The sequence below is a fragment of the Salmo salar genome, chromosome 22 (genome assembly GCF_965601325.2).
Source record: "Salmo salar chromosome 22, fSalSal1, whole genome shotgun sequence".
In the NCBI taxonomy this organism is placed as follows: Eukaryota; Metazoa; Chordata; class Actinopteri; order Salmoniformes; family Salmonidae; genus Salmo; species Salmo salar.
The window spans coordinates 19167098-19185925 of NC_138312.1; the positions used below are offsets into that span (position 1 = coordinate 19167098).

At 40.9% G+C, this 18828-nt stretch overlaps 2 protein-coding genes across 7 annotated transcripts in view; one reads left to right on the forward strand and one right to left on the reverse strand.

Annotated features, from left to right (window-relative positions):
• Positions 1-5591: 5591 nt before the first annotated feature.
• LOC106582791 (protein LSM14 homolog B) lies at positions 5592-8842 on the forward strand. Of its 4 annotated transcripts, none has more exons than XM_014166218.3 (9): positions 5592-5837; positions 5996-6159; positions 6286-6421; positions 6656-6838; positions 6973-7044; positions 7245-7322; positions 7410-7571; positions 7804-7942; positions 8027-8842. In XM_014166218.3, the coding sequence occupies exons 1-9, from the start codon at positions 5717-5719 to the stop codon at positions 8184-8186; spliced, it is 1215 nt and encodes a 404-aa protein (XP_014021693.1). In that variant the 5' UTR covers positions 5592-5716; the 3' UTR covers positions 8187-8842. The 4 variants fall into 4 exon arrangements, with proteins under 4 accessions (XP_014021693.1, XP_045561552.1, XP_014021694.1 ...); XM_045705596.2 differs by having other exon boundaries at positions 5593-5837; positions 6650-6838; positions 8030-8842; XM_014166216.3 differs by having other exon boundaries at positions 5595-5837; positions 6650-6838.
• A 5066-nt stretch (positions 8843-13908) lies between these two features.
• The window catches only part of LOC106582913 (dysbindin), a 30362-nt gene continuing 25442 nt past the window's right edge, over positions 13909-18828 (reverse strand). For 2 of the 3 annotated variants that reach the window (XM_014166537.3, XM_014166538.3), the window contains 3 exons: positions 16208-16360; positions 14750-14899; positions 13909-14582 (listed from right to left, as the gene is read on the reverse strand). In XM_014166537.3, the coding sequence (XP_014022012.1) occupies positions 14332-14582; positions 14750-14899; positions 16208-16360 (554 nt within the window). In that variant the 3' untranslated portion in view covers positions 13909-14331. The remainder of the gene's footprint in view (positions 14583-14749; positions 14900-16207; positions 16361-18828) is intronic. The other variant, XM_045705484.2, reaches the window with a different exon arrangement.

Below are 18828 nucleotides of genomic sequence, written 5' to 3' on the forward strand. Positions count from 1 at the left end.
AGATTGTGTAAGGCAGCAAGTAAGTGAGCAAGAATGAAAGACAGCTAATAATGTGAATTAAATACAGAAAGAAACCTCATCACACTGAGGGAAGGAGGATACCATGTTACCTCAGCTTCAGCTCCATTTTCCTCATCTTCCTGGGGCCGACGGTTGCCAGTGCCATCAGGTTAGCTTCCTTCGATCTCAACTGACACAGCTCCTGCATCTGGAGAAACACGTGTGAGATACACACACACACCCCTACTATGGACACTCCAGTCACACACACAGTATTTTGTTATGCCAAGTTCTCATGTCCATCTCTAACCTCTTTGGCTTTCTGTTTCAACCACAGCTGCTCAGGGTCTTCCTGACGAGATCGAGATTGAAAGGACACCCAACAGGAAAGAGATCAGAGTGGATCAAGTGGGTCTCCAGAATAAACTCATTCATTTTCGCTTCTCCCCACTAGTGGCCCTGAAAGTCAAATATAAAAGGGAGTGATAGTGGAATTGGTCTGTGCTTCTGATACAAGTCCAGTACCTTTGCTGCCTTCATCAGAATCTCTCTCTCCTGCTCCTATTTCTCCATCTGACCCATCTGCTCAAAGAACTTGAGCTGGGCAGGCACGTCACTGGTCTGCTGGTACCGACTGTCCTCCTGTCAACACATACATTAAAGCACCACATAGTACCAGACCATAGGAAAAGATGGTCAAGACACCAAATGCTTACTTGGCAATTTCTCACATGAAATAACCTTTATTTCACAGAACAAGAATAGACTGACAAGTTTCAGAAGAAAATTCTTTGTTTCTGGCCATTTTAAGCCTGTAATCACACCCACAAATGCTGACGCTCCAGATACTCTACTAGTCTAAAAGGCCAGTTTTATTGCTTCTTTAATAAGGACAACAGTTTTCAGCTGTGCTAACATAATTGCAAAAGGGTTTTCTAATGATCAATTAGCCTTTTAAAATGATAAACTTGGAATACCTAACACAACGTGCCATTGGAACACAGGAGAAATGGTTGCTGATAATGGGCCTCTGTACGTCTATGCAGATATTCCAATAAAAAATAAAATCTGCCGTTTCCAGCTACAAGTCATTTACAACGTCTACACTGTATTTCTGATCAATTTGATGTTATTTTAATGAAAAATGTTTATAAAATAAGTGCTTTTCTTTCAAAAACAAGGACATTTCTAAGTGACCCCAAACTTCTGAATGGTAGTGTTTATTATTTGTTTCCCTGCATTATCATTACTATCTGCTAGTTGGAATCATTTTTCTATGGTACATTTCTGTACATTAGTGGAAAAATCCAAAGTATCAAAACAACATAAAAAGGTAGAACAAAAACACACAAGAAATAAAATAAGAACACATGAAAGTAAGTAAGCATACTATGTACAGGGTCAGTCAGTTCCAGTAGCATATTCACAATGTGCAGGGATACTGGAGTGATAGAGGTAGATCTGTGTAGGGGTAAGGTCCTTAGGCATCAGAATATACAGTGCATTCGGAAAATATTCAGACCCCTTGACTTTTTTCACATTTTGTTACGTTACAGCCTTATTCTAAAATTGATTACATTGTTTTTCTTTCACTAATCAATCTACACATAATTCCCCTATAATGACAAAGCAAAAAATAGGTTGTACGGCATTTTTGCAAATTCATTAAAAAAAACGGAAATATCACATTTACATAAGTATTCAGACCCTTTCCTCAGTACTTTGTTGAAGCACCTTTGGCAGCGATTACAGCCTTGAGTCTTCTTGGGTATGAGGCCACTGTGTTCTTGGGGACCTTCAATACAGCAGAACTTTTTTGGTACCCTTCTCCAGACCTGTGCCTCGACACAATCCTGTCACGGCGCTCAACGGACAATGCCTCTACGTCATAACTTGGTTTTTGCTCTTACATTCACTGTCAACTGTGGGACCTTATATAGACAGGTGTGTGCCTTTCATGTCCAATCAATTGAATTTACCGCAGGTGGACTCCAATCAAATTGTAGAAACATCTCAAGGATGATCAATGGAAACAGGACGCACCTGAGCTCAATTTCGAGTCACATAGTAATCGGTCTGAATACTTATGGAAATAAGGTATCTGTTTTAGCTTTGTCATTATTGGGTATTGTGTTTAGATTGATGGGGAAAAACATTCATTTAATCCTTTTAAGAATAAGGCTGTAACGTAACAAAATGTGGGGGAAAAAAGTAAAGGGGTCTGAATACTTTCCGAATGCACTGTATGATAAACAGAGTAGCAGGAGTGTATGATGATTGTATGTGAGTGGGTGTGCGTGTGTGTAGAGTCAGTATAAAAGTAGGGGCATATTATGTGAGCAAATGATGGTGTTTGTGTGTGTGAGTGTCAGTGTGTGTGAGTGTGTAGGGCCATGTGAGTATGCATAGAGACAGTGCAAAAATACAAATAAAATACAAAGGTCAACTCAGATATTCCATGCAGCCATTTTGTTAGCTATTTAGTAGTCTTGTGGCTTGGGGATAGAAGCTGTTCAGGAGCCTGTTGGTGTCAGACTTGATGCACCAGTGCCGCTTACCATGCGGAAGCAGAGAGAACAGTCTATGGCTTGGGTGGCTGGAGTCTTTGATTATTTTCTGGCCCTTCCTTCCTGGGTGGCAGGGAGCTCGGCCCCAGTGATGTACTGGGCTGTCCGCAGTACCCTCTGTAGTAGCATGCGATCGAGGGTGGTGCTATAACAAGCAAGGATGCAGCCAGTCAAGATGCTCTCAATAGAACAGCTGTAGAACTTAGAGGATTTGATTAGGGCAGGTTCCCCAACTGGCGGCCCATGGGCCAAAGGTGATTTGATTTATTTTGTGTGTGTGTTTGAGGGACTGTAAAAACACCAGCAAATCAGCTCCAAGTGATTTTAATTTTGGTAATCTGTTCCAAAGTATTCCCACACATAACAGAGATACATGTGATCGTATACAAAACGTAAAGTTTGACATTTTGGTTTTAGTCAAATATTACATCTGTTTGGGCTTCTTGCTGTCATTTTGCAGTCTACAAATGATTTGTAGTTATGTTCCGGCCCCCTTACCATCCACTCAATGGATTTTTTTATATATTTTTTAATCTTGATGACGATCCCTGGACTAAGGTCTGGTAGATATGACAGACTCTTTTGGTAACTTCAGAGGGTTTTAGTGAAGGTAGTTGATGCAAACTAGCCACTTTAGAAATTCATCCATGAAAAAGAACCTCCATGATCACCATCTTGCTAGCTGCTATTATGTTTCAAGAGGATGTGGGCAAGAAGTGAATACAGCAGAGACGTAGGCAGTGATGAGCCTATACTCCGGGAGAAAAAAAGTGTTCTGATTGTATAACATTTTAAAATCCAGTTGCAGGGAGAACACTGCTATCCCATTGTCACAGTTGGAGAGAGGAGATTATCAGCTTTCTGTAGATATACCTTTTATTTCTCAGCTCTCAATTTTGAGCTCAATAGAAACTATTTTACAAACTAGATATTTTATATGGCTATGATCCTTTACTGATGTCACGTGTTAAATCCACTTCAAATAAGTGGAGAAGACAGGTTAAAGAAGCCTTGGGACAACTGAGACATGGATTGTGTATGTGTGCCATTCAGAGATGTAAGTGCCTTTAAACGGGGTATGGCGGTAGGTGCCTACCCTCCATCAACTGCTGTTTTCAGCTCTAGCCATAGGTTATGGATGTGATTCAGATCTGGACTCATCGCTGGCGTTTCTTCTTCAACCATTCCAGGTTGCTTTTGGGTTGTCCTGCTGGAAGATCCATAACCTTCAACAGAGACACAGATCTTGGACACTGGGTTGAACATTGCATTCCAAAATACCTTGATAATCTGCTGATTGCATGATGTCTGGCACACATTCCAGGCTCCCCCAGTACCAGAGGCAGCAAAGCAACCCCACAACATTATCAAACCTCTCCCATGTTTGACTGTAGGGAGGGTGTTATTTTCTTTGAATGCTTCATTTGGTCATTGGTAAACATAGGAAGACCCCACTGCTGAAGGAGACACAAGAGACTGATTTAACTTAAACCCACATAAACGTGCCTAAATCATGGGGGAAATGTTCTGTGGACCAATGAAACAAAATGCCTATCTTTCGCAATACAGATCAGTGCTGCGTTTACTTTCGACCAAATTAATAATTCATTGAAAATACCACCCTCCCTAGAATCAAAGATGCAGAGGTTTGATAAAGCTGCAGGGTTACTTTGATGCCTCTGGTACTTGAACGTGCGCAAGATATGAAATCAACAGATTATCAGGTGTTTTGGAGTCCAATGTTCAACTCAAAAACTGAGTCTCCATTGAAGGCTGTGGGTTTTACAGCAGGACAACAACTCCGAACACACATCAAAAAGCACCCATAAATAGTTCAAGAAGAGATGCTGGACTGTTCTGGTGTGACCAGTTTAGAGTCCAGACCTGAATCCCATCCAAAACCTATGGCAAGAGCTGAAAACAGCTGGGTTGGAACTTCACCCCACAGGGATTCCGGGAATGCAGCGATTGGTGTTTCCTGATAATAAAGGGCAGAACAAATGGCTCCAAATATCATGACAAGGATGTACTGGGTGGAACTACAGGGAATAAAGAGAGTTGGGGAAATGGTGGAATGAACTGGATAGTACACATTGTATTTAGCGTATTTCCATTCATATTCTAGATTTGCTCTATGCTACTGTATATATTCGATTATGAAATTATGGTTAGCGACAGAATTTGGACCATACATTTATGCAAATTCCCCGTTGTTGCGCATCTGGGCCTCGAGCTTCAACAGCTTCCGCTGTTTTTGTTCAGGAAGTTTGGAGCGACACTTTAGAAATGCATTTGAGGGCGCCGTGGCCAAACCTTCTCTGCCAACAACATTTTAGAATGACGTCAAAACCACATGGGGACTGTCAACATATAGGAAAAGTTGTGTTCGGTGTGAAATACATTTATGGAATTGATAAATGATAAACTATTTACAGAATGTTCTGTTTTTGATGGCATAGGCTTGTGTAGGTTTATAGCCTATCCGTTTTTTCAGATTGGCCTACTGACGAAAAATAAAAACGCTTTTAGACGATGGAGAAAAATGTGCTAAATGTATGCCTAAAATAAAAAAATACATTAATACAACAATTGAAACAAATAAAAGCACAAATACTATAACAATAGGGCCAGTTTCCCATACAAATACGAAGATTTTTAGTTCATCGTTTTTTATTTTTGCCCACAAATAGACTATTCAAACATTTTTGGAAAAATACACACAAAAAAACGTAAAAGATTGGTTTGGTTTTTGCCTAACATTACATAGTGCATCGGGCACTAGACGCATGATCCCCATCAATGATAGGCCTATGCAATATGGATAGCCTAAATGTGTAGGTCAATCGAAAAATCAGTTTCTCGAGTTGTCAGAAAACGTTTAGGCTATTCCCCTAAATCCAACTAAAACATTGCTCTATTAAAGGGACTTGTTGTAGTGACACGATAATAATTTCATTTCACTCAAGCAGCAGGCTTGGCTAATGGAGGCTTGTCGCCAATTGGTTTTGTAATATAACGCACCTGTTTTCACAAATTGTCCACCTGCAGATACATTATAAATTCTAGTTTGGTGTCAGCCTTCGGGGAATGCGGAAACAACGGTGGCTTGTTTTGAGAATTCGAAATAAAATACTACTGTAACAGCAACAATGAGCACCGGAACACCTTATATTGGAAGTAAAATAAGTCTTATCTCCAAGGCCGGGATTCGTTATGAGGGCATTTTGTATACAATCGACACGGATAACGCAACGGTGGCTTTGGCAAAGGGTGAGCTTTCCCTCAATTGAGGAGTTTAAGCATTAGGTTTAGCCCCGACGTTTGATGTTCCACGTTTGGAATGAATAACTGGCATGCTGCGTTTGGGTCTACATGCTTTGGGTAACAATCCTACTTCCAAAGGTACAATCTTGTCAATTTCTTTTCAGTTAAATCATTCGGGACAGAACGACGACCTACAGACAGACCAGTGCCACCCAAAGATGACATTTATGAATACATAATTTTCAGAGGGAGTGACATCAAGGACATAACGGTGTGTGAGCCGCTGAAACCACACCATGGTTTACCTCAGGACCCTGCCATTGTACAGGTAGGAGACAAGGGCCAGTACATCAACTTCGTTAAGAAAAAAACATCACAGAATTGGCTTCCATGCCTATGATAAAGCACACATAACCATCAGCTCTAAGCATTCGTTTGCTTTTCCTTTTTGTAGTCGTCCATTGGGAGCTCCTTGTCCACATACCCATCCCAGGCCCCATACAGTCCCTACCGGAGTATGGTGCCTTCCTATAACCAACTGGCTGCCAACTCTCTACTCAACCAGCAGTATGCTGCTTCTCTGGGTCTGGGTGAGTGAAACGGTCGTGGAGACCCTTGTAAACACACAGCCACTTTCATGATGTACTGTATTTCCAGATTGTTTTAATAGCCCCTGAACTGCTGAGGCCCTTATGCTTAACTGCTATTTAGCACATTTTCTTGAACTTTGTCTCCATGTAGTGTCTTATCTCAAGAATTCTGGGAAACTCTCCAGATCTCTTAATGTCTTTCTCCATGTATTCTTGGGCCTTCCTTAGGAGCAGGACTTCACAGCCTTCCAGCAAGAAGAGGCCCGATGGTAGAACAGGCTGTCCAGACTGTACCAGCTGAGAATGCTGCTGAAAAAATAGCCCAGTCAGCCCCCCAGCAGCAAGGCAGAGAGTCTGGTCGGCTTTCCCAGCACTCTGGCAGAGATGGCCCTCCGTCTCAGAGGACTGCTTCCAGTGGTAAGCTCAGACAACCGGGATCAGGGCTTCTTGTACAGCGTGGGACGTAGTTGGAGTACTCAACATGAACTCCTTTGTATTCATTAGTTGGATTCTGTTGTGAAACATTTAATCTCTTGTGAAACATTTTGCAGTGGAAACTGTTTACTATATGAAGCAAACAGAAAATAACCAGCGGGACCTACCTGAATTTGTCATGGAAACAGGTTAGCAACGGTACTCAACTAATGCATACACCCATGTTCTGGAGTGTTTTTACTCCTGCTTTATGCATTCTTATCAATTGAGGGAGCAAGAACTTTCTTGCACTTGTCTTGTGTCATGCCGTCACATTACTCATAGTTGGCAATGCTGTCATGATCTTAAAATGGATGTTGTGATGCCCCCCTCATCCCTTGTCCATTAGATCAAATACTGCGTGGCACAGCCCAGGAACAAAGGCAAGGCAATGATGAGAACCGCAGACCACAGAGACGAAGACAAGGTCATTAGCAATGTCAATGTCTATTGTAGAGATTTGCTGTTATTTTTGTTAATGTCTTAATGTCTCAATGTATCAATATGCTCACAGGCAATCGTAGGGCAAGGAACCGTGGGAGAGGTCAGCTTCTTGTAGGAAACTCAAAAGCCAGAACCTTACAATTTGAGTCTGACTTTGATTTTGAAACTGCCAATGCTCAGTTCAACAAAGATGAACTCGAGAAGGAGCTTCAGGAAAAGTTGACCATTAAAGGTACCTGCATACAAAGTGAATTCTCAACTATTCCAAATTTGAAACCCAACTGATGCTCGGTGAAATACTGCATGTATAACATTGGTTGTCAACCTCAACACTAAGTTGCTAAACTGCAGAGATGGAAATGTAATTTCAATTTAACCACACCTAAAATGATTATAGGATTTTGAGTTGGTAGCCTTGCTCTTTTAATCCCTGTATAAGAATATGACCCTTTGTTTTCATTCAGACCCAGAGGAGAAGGTGGAGTCTGGGGATAGTGAGGGCCAGAACACTGAGGGCACAGTGGAGGATCCTCCTGGGGAGAAGTTCTACTATGACAAAACAAAGTGCTTCTTTGACAATGTCTCATCTGAGATGATGTCTAGGTAAAAAAAATATGTACCTTATTAAAAATGTGAAATGGTAGTGAATTAACAGGCTGTCTGATTCTGTCCCGCCCTGTCTCTCAGTAGGACCACCTGGGCAGAGGAGCGCAAGCTGAATGTGGAGACGTTTGGCGTTCCAGGCCGATTCCTGAGGGGCAGAGGATTCCGAGGGGACAATCGTGGGAGACGAGCAGGGAGGGCCAACCAGCGCCCCATGCCCAAAGTAGACAGTGCAAGGGTGTGAACAGGTGTGCAGTTACCTACCTCTTACTGTAATAATGTTAGCTTTTATTTGCGTTTTAGTTTCCTAGATGCTTTCCTACTACCATCACTTGGCATCAGTCTATTTTTGTTTTATCTTTTACTGGTATTTGTGAGTTGATACTGAAGTGTTCTATGATTCTTCCCTTCCTCTTGAAAGACTTGTTGTTGGCCCTGGAGCCCTTCAATCCAAATGACGGTTAAGATTTTAAGTTGCAGTTTCCTTTCATTTCTCATTTGTGCCTTGTCAAAGTTGTGTACGGAACTTCACTATTTGAGCAGGAATTGCAATTGTGTACATAGTTTGTGTTCAGAATCCATTGTCATTCATGGTAGTGTAGTGCAATATCTGTACATATTAAACATTTTTGATTTTGCCTTGTAAAAAAATAAAATAATCTGCAGGCATATTTCTTTAGGAAATGTTTACTTAGATTGGACCAAGGCGATGTACTTAAATTACTTATTTTCTATTATTTCTTGTAAATAAACTGAGTTGGCATGTCTATTGACTGGCCAAATATGTACACATGGCCCTTAAAGGGTGATTTTTCCCACATGTTAAAATTATGAACATTGGTTAGTTGTACAAAAGCAAATCTTTTTTCTCTCTCTGTACTGAAAATGTAATTGCAACTGGGAAACTTGTATGTTACTAATCCAGTAATAATAAACTACATGAGAAATTGCTTGTGGCCTGATTCAGTGTAATCTACAAATGGTAGACTAAACATTAATCTTTAATTTACATATTTTGATATGCTGTTCCAACTACTGTTGTAGAATTAGCCCTTAGCATGAATCAGAAACAGTCAGTATCTGGTGTCACACTGCACCAGGAAAATGTTTGTCATGTCCTTCACAGAGTTGATCAGGCTGATTGTGGTCTGTGGAATGTTGTCCAACTCTTCAATGGCTGTGCGAAGTTGCATGGATATTGGCGGGCCACACTGTTAAACATGTCAATCCAGAGCATCCCAAGCATGTTCAATGGGTGACATGTCTGGTCAGTATGCAGGTAATGGAACAACTGGGACATTTTCAGCTTTCAGGAATTGTGTACAGATGCTTGCGACATGGGGCCGTGCATTATGCTGAAACAAGTGATGACGGCGGATGAATAGCATGACAATGGGCATCAGGATCTCATCAAGGTATCTCTGTGCGTTCAAATTGCCTTCAGTAAAATGCAATGTTTGTTGCCCATAGTTTATGCCTGCCTATACCATAAACCCACCGTCAGCAAACCGCATACCCACACAACGCCATACACGTGGTCTGCGGTTGTGAGGCCGGTTGGACGTAGTGCAAAACTCTCTAAAACGATGTTGGAGTCAGTTTATGGTGGAGAAATTAACATTCAATGCTCTGGTGGACATTCCAGCAGTCAGCATGCCAATTGCATGCCCCCTCAAACTTGAGACATGTGGCATTTGTGACAACTGCACATTTTAGTGGAAAATCATTGTCCCTGGCACAAGGTGCACCTGTGTACTGTTCATGCAGTTTAATCAGCTTCTTGAGATGCCACACCTGTCAGGTGGATGGCTTATCTTCGCAAAGGAGAAATGCTCATTAAAAGGGATGTAAACACATTTCTGCACAACATTTGAGCGATTGTGTATGAAACATTTCTGAGATTTTATTTCAGCTCATGAAACCAACACTTTTACATGTTTGTATACAGTTGAAGTTAGAAGTTTACATTCACTTAGGTTGGAGTCATTAAAACACATTTTTCAACCACTCCACAAATTTCTTGTTTACAAACTATAGTTTTGGCAAGTTGGATAGGACATCTATTTTGTACATGACACAAGTAATTTTTCCAACAATTGTTTAGACAGATTATTTCACTTATTGCTTGACATGGTAAAATCAAAAGAAATCAGCCAAGACCTCAGAAAAAATTGTAGACCACAAGTCTGGTTCATCCTTGGATCAAAAATAGTACACAAGTATAAACACCATGGGACCATGCAGCCATCATAGTGCTCAGGAAGGAGACGCACGCGTTCTGTCTCCTAGAGATGAACGTACTTTGGTGCGAGAAGTGCAAATCAATCCCAGAACAACAGCAAAGGACCTTGTGAAGATGCTGGAGGAAACAGGTATAAAAGTATCTATATCCACAGTAAAACGAGTCCTATATCTACATAACCTGAAAGGCCGCTCAGCAAGAAAGAAGCCACTGCTCCAAAACCAAAACTACCATAAAAAAGCCAGACTACGGTTTGCAACTGCACAAGGGGACAAAGATTGTACTTTTTGGAGAAATATCCTCTGGTCTGATTAAAGAAAAATAGAACTGTTTGGCCATAATGACCATCGTTATGTTTGGAGGAAAAAGGGGGATGCTTGCAAGCTGAAGAACACCATCCCAACCGTGAAGCACAGGGGTGGCAGCATGATGTTGTGGGGGTGCTTTGCTGCAGGAGGGACTGGTGCACTTCACAAAATAGATGGCATCATGAGGTAGGAAAATTATGTGGATATATTGAAGCAAAATCTCAAGACATCAGTCAGGAAGTTAAAGCTTGGTGACAAATGGGTCTTCCAAATGGACAATGACCCCAAGCATACTTCCAAAGTTGTGGCAAAATTGCTTAAGGACAACAAAGTCAAGGTATTGGAGTGGCCATCACAAAGCCCTGACCTCAATCCTATAGAAAATGTGTGGGCAGAACTGAAAAAGCTTGTGCGAGCAAGGAGGCCTACAAACCTGACTCAGTTACACCAGCTCTGTATGGAGGAATGGGCTAAAATTCACCCAACTTATTGTGGGAAGCTTGTGGAAGGCTACCCGAAACATTTGACCCAGGTTAAACAATTTAAAGGCAATGATACCAAATACTAATTGAGTGTATGTAAACTTCTGACCCACTGGGAATGTTATGAAGGAAATAAAAGCTGAAATAAATAATAAATACTTCGCTCTACCTAAGACAGGGAATTTTTACTCTGATTAAATGTCTGGAATTGTGAAAAACTGAGTTTAAATGTATTTGGCTAAGGTGTATGTAAATTTCCGACTTCAACTGTATATATATACACATTTACATACGGTACACACACAGTGCATTTGGAAAGTATTCAGACCCCTTGACTTTTTCCACATTTTGTTACATTACAGCCTTATTCTAAAATGGGTTAAATCTTTTTTTCCCCCTCATCAACCTACACACAATGCCCCATAATGACAAAGCAAAAATATCTTTAAATACATTTTTGCAAAAACAAAAAAACTGAAATATCACATTTTCATACGTTTTTAGACCCTCTACTCAGTACTTTGATGAAGCACCTTTTGCAGCAAATACATCCTTGAATCTTCTTGGCAGTGTTGGAAAAAGTACTCAATTGTCATATTTGAGTAAAAGTAAAGATACCTTAGTAGAAAATGACTCAAGTAAAAGTGAAAGTCACCCAGTAAAATACTACTTGAGTAAAAGTCTAAAAGTATTTGGTTTGAAGTATACTTAACTATCAAAAGTAAAAGTAATAACCATTTCAAATTCCTTATTTTAAGCAAACCAGCCGGGACAATGTTCTTTTCTTTTTTTATTGACGGATAGCCAGGGGCACACTCTAACACTCAGACATCATTTACAGATAGCCAGGGGCACACTCTAACACTCAGACATCATTTACAAACAAATCATTTGTGTTTAGTGAGTCCACCAGATCAGAGGCAGTAGGGATGACCAGGGATGTTCTCAGCGCAAACTACCTCTAACCAGAATAGAAAGAGGAGTGGGAGGCCCCGGTGCACAACTGAGCAAGAGGACAAGTACATTAGAGTGTCTAATTTGAGAAACAGACGCCTCACAAGTCCTCAACTGCCAGCTTCATTAAATAGTACCTGCAAGTCACAAGTCTCAACGTCAACATTGAAGAGGCGACTCCGGGATGCTGGCCTTCTAGGCAGAGTTCCTCTGTCCAGTGTCTGTGTTCTTTTTCCCATCTTAATCTTTTCTTTTTATTGGCCATTCTGAGATGTGGCTTTTTCTTTGCAACTCTGCCTAAATGGCCAGCATCCCGGAGTCGCCTCTTCATTGTTGACATTGAGACTGGTGTTTCCAGCTACAATAGTCATTTACAACATTAACAATGTATACACTGTATTTCTGTTCAGTTTGATGTTATTTTAATGGACAAAAAAGTGCTTTTCTTTCAAAAACAAGGACATTTCTAAGTGACTGCAAACATTTGAACGGTAGTGTATATTTTTGCATTCATTGAAAGCAGTAAATGAATTCCCCTCAATATACTCTGAACATTTCATGACTCATGGACCAAGAATATTTTCTGAAGTTTCATAATTCTATTTGTTTGTTAATAATGGGAAATTATAGTATTTTTTTATTTCTTGAAAAGTTTATGTTTTGGAGATAATGTGTTTGGGGATGGATGTGTGCTCATGTCAGTTCAGTGTGGTAGTGTGGTGAAAGAAGTTGAACTGCATTCCTTCTTATGCATACATTTTTCAGATAAAATCTGCCTAAGGTAATGCATGTGTGGTGAACAATTAAACTAGCATGCCAAGCTGTCTCACATTCAATGAGTTTGTTTTGTATATGCACATTTGCATTAATTAATGTTTTGTGTGAAAAAGAATGCTTAAAATAAAAAGAGGTAGAAGTATTAAGTCTAACAGGTCCTGGTGGTAGGATGACCTGTGAACAGTGCACATCTAGCCTACAAGCAAGCCCAGTAGCAGGGTTCATAAATTACTTTGCATGCCAAAGTGTCTAGATTCACAGGAGAGCCACTGTTACAAACAGTAAAAATACTTTTGCACAACATTTTCACACAATACTGTAACGTCTGCTTCCAACTCACACCCTCAAACACGTAGATCCCCTGAACGCAGCTCACTTCCAGCTCACCTTCCAGCTCACACTCTCAAACACATAGATCCCCTGAACGCAGCTCACTCTCCAGATCCCATTCACCTGAATTCTGATCACCTGTTCACACACCTGTATGTCATTATCACACACTATTTAGTTCAGTGCTTTGCACCCCATCACTGTGAGGTATTGTTTGATTTGTGACACACATCTTTTGGAGCGCTGGGTTTCCTGTGATGTTATGTCTCACTAATGGTGCTTTATGCCTGTTCCCTGCCTGTACTTTAGCCTATCAGGTTTCCTGTTATCTTCCTATTGCCTGATCTCCCAGACTAGCTTTTTCCTTGCCTGTACTGTTGCCTTTTTAGACCCCCTGTGTATGACCTTCTGCCTGCCCTGGACCCAGCTAGCTTCCTCCTCCTGTGGTCCTTTGCAATAAACACCTGCAGCGCCCTGTGCTTGAAACCAGCTCTCTGTCTCCCCTCGTGTTCATTACAAATACCTCCACACACACACAAAAAAGGAACCAAAATAATTGTTTGCAGGGAAACAAATGTTATTTTTTTATTCCTATTTATAGTTAAAATAAATAAACCTTATGTCAGAGAATAACAGGAGACTAAGAGAAAGATAAAACAAATTAAAGCACCACTAAGCACTATGTACAATATGTCCTTATTTGTGGCAGGTGTTTTGGGTTGGTTGAACATTTTAGGGAATATGGGAACTAAGGGCCAGATTTACAAAGCATGGCAAAGTTGTGCACAGTTTATATGTTTCTCTCTAAAGAAAAAAAAGGTTAACCTGTCTTTATTTACATCTTACATAAAAAAAATATTAATTCTCTACATCTTTATTTTAGAAATTATTCAACCTTTATTTCAACCTGGTTAATACAGAATCGTACTTTTTACTAACACTCAGTTGTTCTGATCTGTAGTATAGTAAAGCATGCTTACACACAAAAATGTCCTTCCCAAAAGAGTACCACACATTGCCAGATCGTAATAGGATGCTAAATGAGGAAATACAAAGAAATGTCCTGTCGTCTACATGCCAGAAGTATAAATGGAGATAAGCAAGCTTGGAGAAGATTTGGCTTTTTATGTACAGTTCAGGCAAAACAAAATGAAGAGTAAAGAAAAGGCTGTGGAAAGTGTCAGTTGCCTTGCCAGTCGATGGAAGACATCTGTTTGTGAGTGTCCAGTTTAAGTGATACTTGTAAGAATCAGTAAGTCCAAAATGTTACTGAATATTGAAAGTGAAGGAAGGCGCCTAAGAAGAGAGGATAGACTGATCCTTCTCCTCATCTTTCCCTGGGGGTGATCCCATCAGCAAGACTGTGTCGACATGCACATCTTCATCATCTGATTGGACGACTTGGGTGTCCCGTCTGTCCTCATTGGTGTTCTGGCTGTTAGTGGAGGAGGTGGAGGACATTCGGAACTTCCCATCACAACCGTCAGTGTAGAGGAGAGAGCGTCCCTGGTTGATTACCTTATCGTTGTTGTTGTTGCCATGAACTACTGTAGGTGAAATGAAGGGGATATTAGACAAAAGATTCTCAGTGCTGCACTCAGTATTGCAGTTAGTGTTGCCAGCTAGTATAGGGAGGGTAAAAGCCTCGACTCTCTGCCAAATACTACACTATCAACATAGGACATCCTCAGACTGGTGTCTCCCTTCCACTCACCTTTACCTGGCAGAGGGGAGGCCAGCACCCCCTCATCCCCCCCAGAGCCGAGGAAGACATCCAGTGCTTCCTGGTCAGAGATGTCCATGAGGTCCATCTGCTCCAGCATGTCCACATTAACCTCCATGGACGAGACACTGCCAATGGGAGCTAACAACAACCCAGGAGACAACCATGAGGTTGATTAGAGGCATATCATGTCAGCTTCACATCTCAAAGGAAATGTTTAGCAACATTTAGAAACGTTCACGTGTGTATATTGAAAAAATATATAAACGCAACATGCAACAAAGATTTTACTGAATTACAGTTCATATAAGCAGATCAGTCAATTGAAATTGATAAGGCCCCAATCTATGGATTTCACATGGCTGGGCAGGTGTACAGGCCCAGCGAATCAGAATGAGTTTTGCCCGACAAAATGGCTTTATTACAGACAGAAATACCACCCCCCTCCCCTCAGACGATCACACAGGTGAAGAAGACAGATGTGGAGGTCCTGAGCTGGCGTGGTTACATGCGGTTGTGAGGCCGGTTGGACGTACTGCCAAATTCTCTAAAACAACATTGGAGGCAGATTATGGTAGAGAAATAAACATTAAATTATCTTGCATCAGTATGCCAATTGCACACTCCCTCAAAACTTGAGACAGCTGCAGCATTGTGTTGTGTAACAAAGATGCACATTTTAGAGTGGCCTTTTATTGTCCCCAGCACAAGGTGCACCTGTATAATTATCATGCTGTTTAATCAGCTTCTTTTTAGGCCACACCTGTCAGGTGGATGGATTATCTCGGCTAATGCTCACTAACAGGGATGTTAACAATTTGTGCACAGAATTTGAGAGAAATAAGCTTTTTGTGCGTATGGAACATTTCTGGGATACTTATTTATTTTTGTTCAGTGTAATATGGCGAGTGATAGAGAGCGAGTACTTGAATTGTGCGGACTTGGATATAAGGATATGGATAGGGTTTGGGTTGAGCTATGGTTTGGACATGAATCTAGTGTTAGTGTTAGGGTTTAGCCAGGGTGTGGACATGAATCTAGTGTTAGTGTTAGGGTTTAGCCAGGGTGTGGATATGAATCTAGTGTTAGTGTTAGGGTTTAGCCAGGGTGTGGACATGAATCTAGTGTTAGTGTTAGGGTTTAGCCAGGGTGTGGATATGAATCTAGTGTTAGTGTTAGGGTTTAGCCAGGGTGTGGATATGAATCTAGGGTTAGTGTTAGGGTTTAGCCAGGGTGTGGACATGAATCTAGTGTTAGTGTTAGGGTTTAGCCAGGGTGTGGACATGAATCTAGGGTTAGTGTTAGGGTTTAGCCAGGGTGTGGACATGAATCTAGGGTTAGTGTTAGGGTTTAGCCAGGGTGTGGACATGAATCTAGGGTTAGGGTAATGGCTAAGGTAAATGTAGAGCTTGGGTATAGATAGACATGTGTGATGTTGACTACGCTCACGTCTCTTATAGTCATGAATCTGCAAGTGGGCAGAGGACAGGTAGACATCCACATCGTGCTGAAAGACCTCCTCAAAGAAGCGCTGTCGCTCTCTCAGTTTCATCTGCTGGGCTACGTCCATTCCTGGGACCCTCTGAGCATGCTCGGTCTCCGCTGGCACAGAGAACAACAGAACATATGTCAGAAACTCTGGTCAAACAGGTCTGCAAGGTCAACACTGCCCAAAGCTGTACAAACAATGTGATGGCCAGAAAGGGGTAACACTGAACCATAGGAACAAGAAATGACAGGAAAAACTCAGCCTTTACTGTAATCTCAGGTTTTGGGGCTGTGAATTTTTGGCTTTTCATATCCTCTTGAAGACTTGGTTTCCTTGGTACCACTCAGTAGCAGACACTTTTAGCATAATGTAGACAGAGCATGCATGTGCAACATTTCTTACTAATGCTATACGGTGAAATATGATTGCATGATTGATCCTGTAAAACATATCATACATTCTCTCCTTTGTTTTATTCATGAAACAACAAGTTTTAGGAACTCAGTTGGGGTATCAACTTACTGTTGAGAGTAAGAATAGTAGAATAAACCGGGTGCAATTTAGAAATGTGGTTTTGCATCAGCAGTTGTGCATTTTCTCATGTTATGTCAGTCACTGACAGTCAATCAATTAGCCATGTCAGCTAAGAATCTTTAGATTGGTAAATTAGTCTCGGCAGCCATCTAAACTTGTAGTTATCATGGCCGAATCCCGACCAAGAACACGAGAAGTAGGCAAGCTACAGTGCATTCGGAAAGTATTCAGACCCCTTCCCTTTTTCCACATTTTGTTACGTTACAGCCTTATTCTAAAATGAATTAAATAAAATGTTTCCTCGTCAATCTACACACTATAACCCATAATTACAAAGCAAAAAATTTATTTTCTTTTCAAATGTATTAAAAATAAAAAACAGAAATACGTTATTTACATGAAGACCCTTTGCTATGAGACTCGATATTGAGCTCAGGTGCATCCTGTTTCCATTGATCAACCTTGAGATGTTTCTACATGTCACGTCCTAACCATAGTAAGATGTTATTTTCTATGGTAGAGTAGGTCAGGGCGTGACAGGGGGTGTTTTTGAATGTTTGTATATCTATGTTTAGGATCTAGTTTTCTATTTCTATGTTGTTTTTTGGGGATGATCTCCAATTAGAGGCAGCTGGTCCTCGTTGTCTCTAATTGGAGATCATACTTAAGTCGTTTTTTTTTTCTTCACCTGTGTTTGTGGGTAGTTGTCTTCTGTTTAGTTTTCTGTACCTGACAGAACTGTGCGCTTTCGTTTTCCCTTTGTTATTTTCTTTAGTGTTCTGAGTTAAAATAAATATTCATCATGAGCACTCAACACGCTGTGCTTTGGTCCCCTCTCTACGACAGCCGTTACACTACAACTTGATTGGAGTCCACCTGTGGTAAATTAAATTGACTGGACATGATTTGGAAAGGCACACACCTGTCTATATAAGGTCCCATAGTTGACAGTGCATGTCAGAGCAAAAACCAAGGCATGAGGTAGAAGGAATTGTCGATAGAGCGCCGAGACAGGATTTTGTCGAGGTACAGATCTGGGGAAGGGTACCAAAGAATGTCTGCAAAATTGAAGGTCCCCAAGAACACAGTGGCCTCCATCATTCTTAAATGGAAGAAGTTTGGAACCAACAAGACACTTCCTAGAGCTGCCGCCTGGCCAAACTGAGTAATCATGGAAGAAGGGCCTTGGTCAGGGAGGTGACAAAGAATCCGATTGTCACTGACAGAGCTCTAGAATTCCTCTGTGGGGATGGGAGAACCTTCCAGAAGGACCACCATATCTGCAGAACTCCACCAGTCAGGCCTTTACAAAAATGTCCAAAATGCACAACTTAATTTTTATGCTGATGATACTGTTATTTATTGTTGTGCCTCGTCTCTTACAAAAGCTTTCCAGAACTTGCTAAATGCTTTTTATACTGTTCAACATGTCAATTGAAGCTTATTGTCACGATATTCTCCTTCGTCTGAGGATATCTCAAAATCACTGTCAGAAAAAGTGGACCAATACGCAGCAGATTGCGTGCTCAACATCATTTTTAATAAATTATGATGTACACGGACAAAACAATAACCACGAATGAACCGGTGACAGTTTTACATGCTGTACATAAATCTAGCAGTGTAAAATAAAACAACCCACAACCCCAAGAGAAAAACACACACCTAATATATGACTCCCAATCAGGAACAACGATATCCAGCTGTTCCTGATCGGGAGTCACAAGACTAACACAGAAACAGAACAACTAGAAACTACATACAACACACAACTTCTGCCACGTCCTGACCAAATACTAAACAACTACTCCCTCTGCTGGTCAGGACGTGACACTTATCCTCAATACTGACTAAACTAAACTAATGGTGTTTTCTAAAGCAAGAAATAGACCTCTGAACTTTTCACCTATTATTACCTGTTCAGGCATTGAGATTGAGACTGTAACCTCATCTAAATATCTTTGAATTCTAATTGATGACGGCCTCTCTTTTATATTGCATATTCAACAACTTACAAAAAATTTGAAGCTGAAATTGAGATTTTATT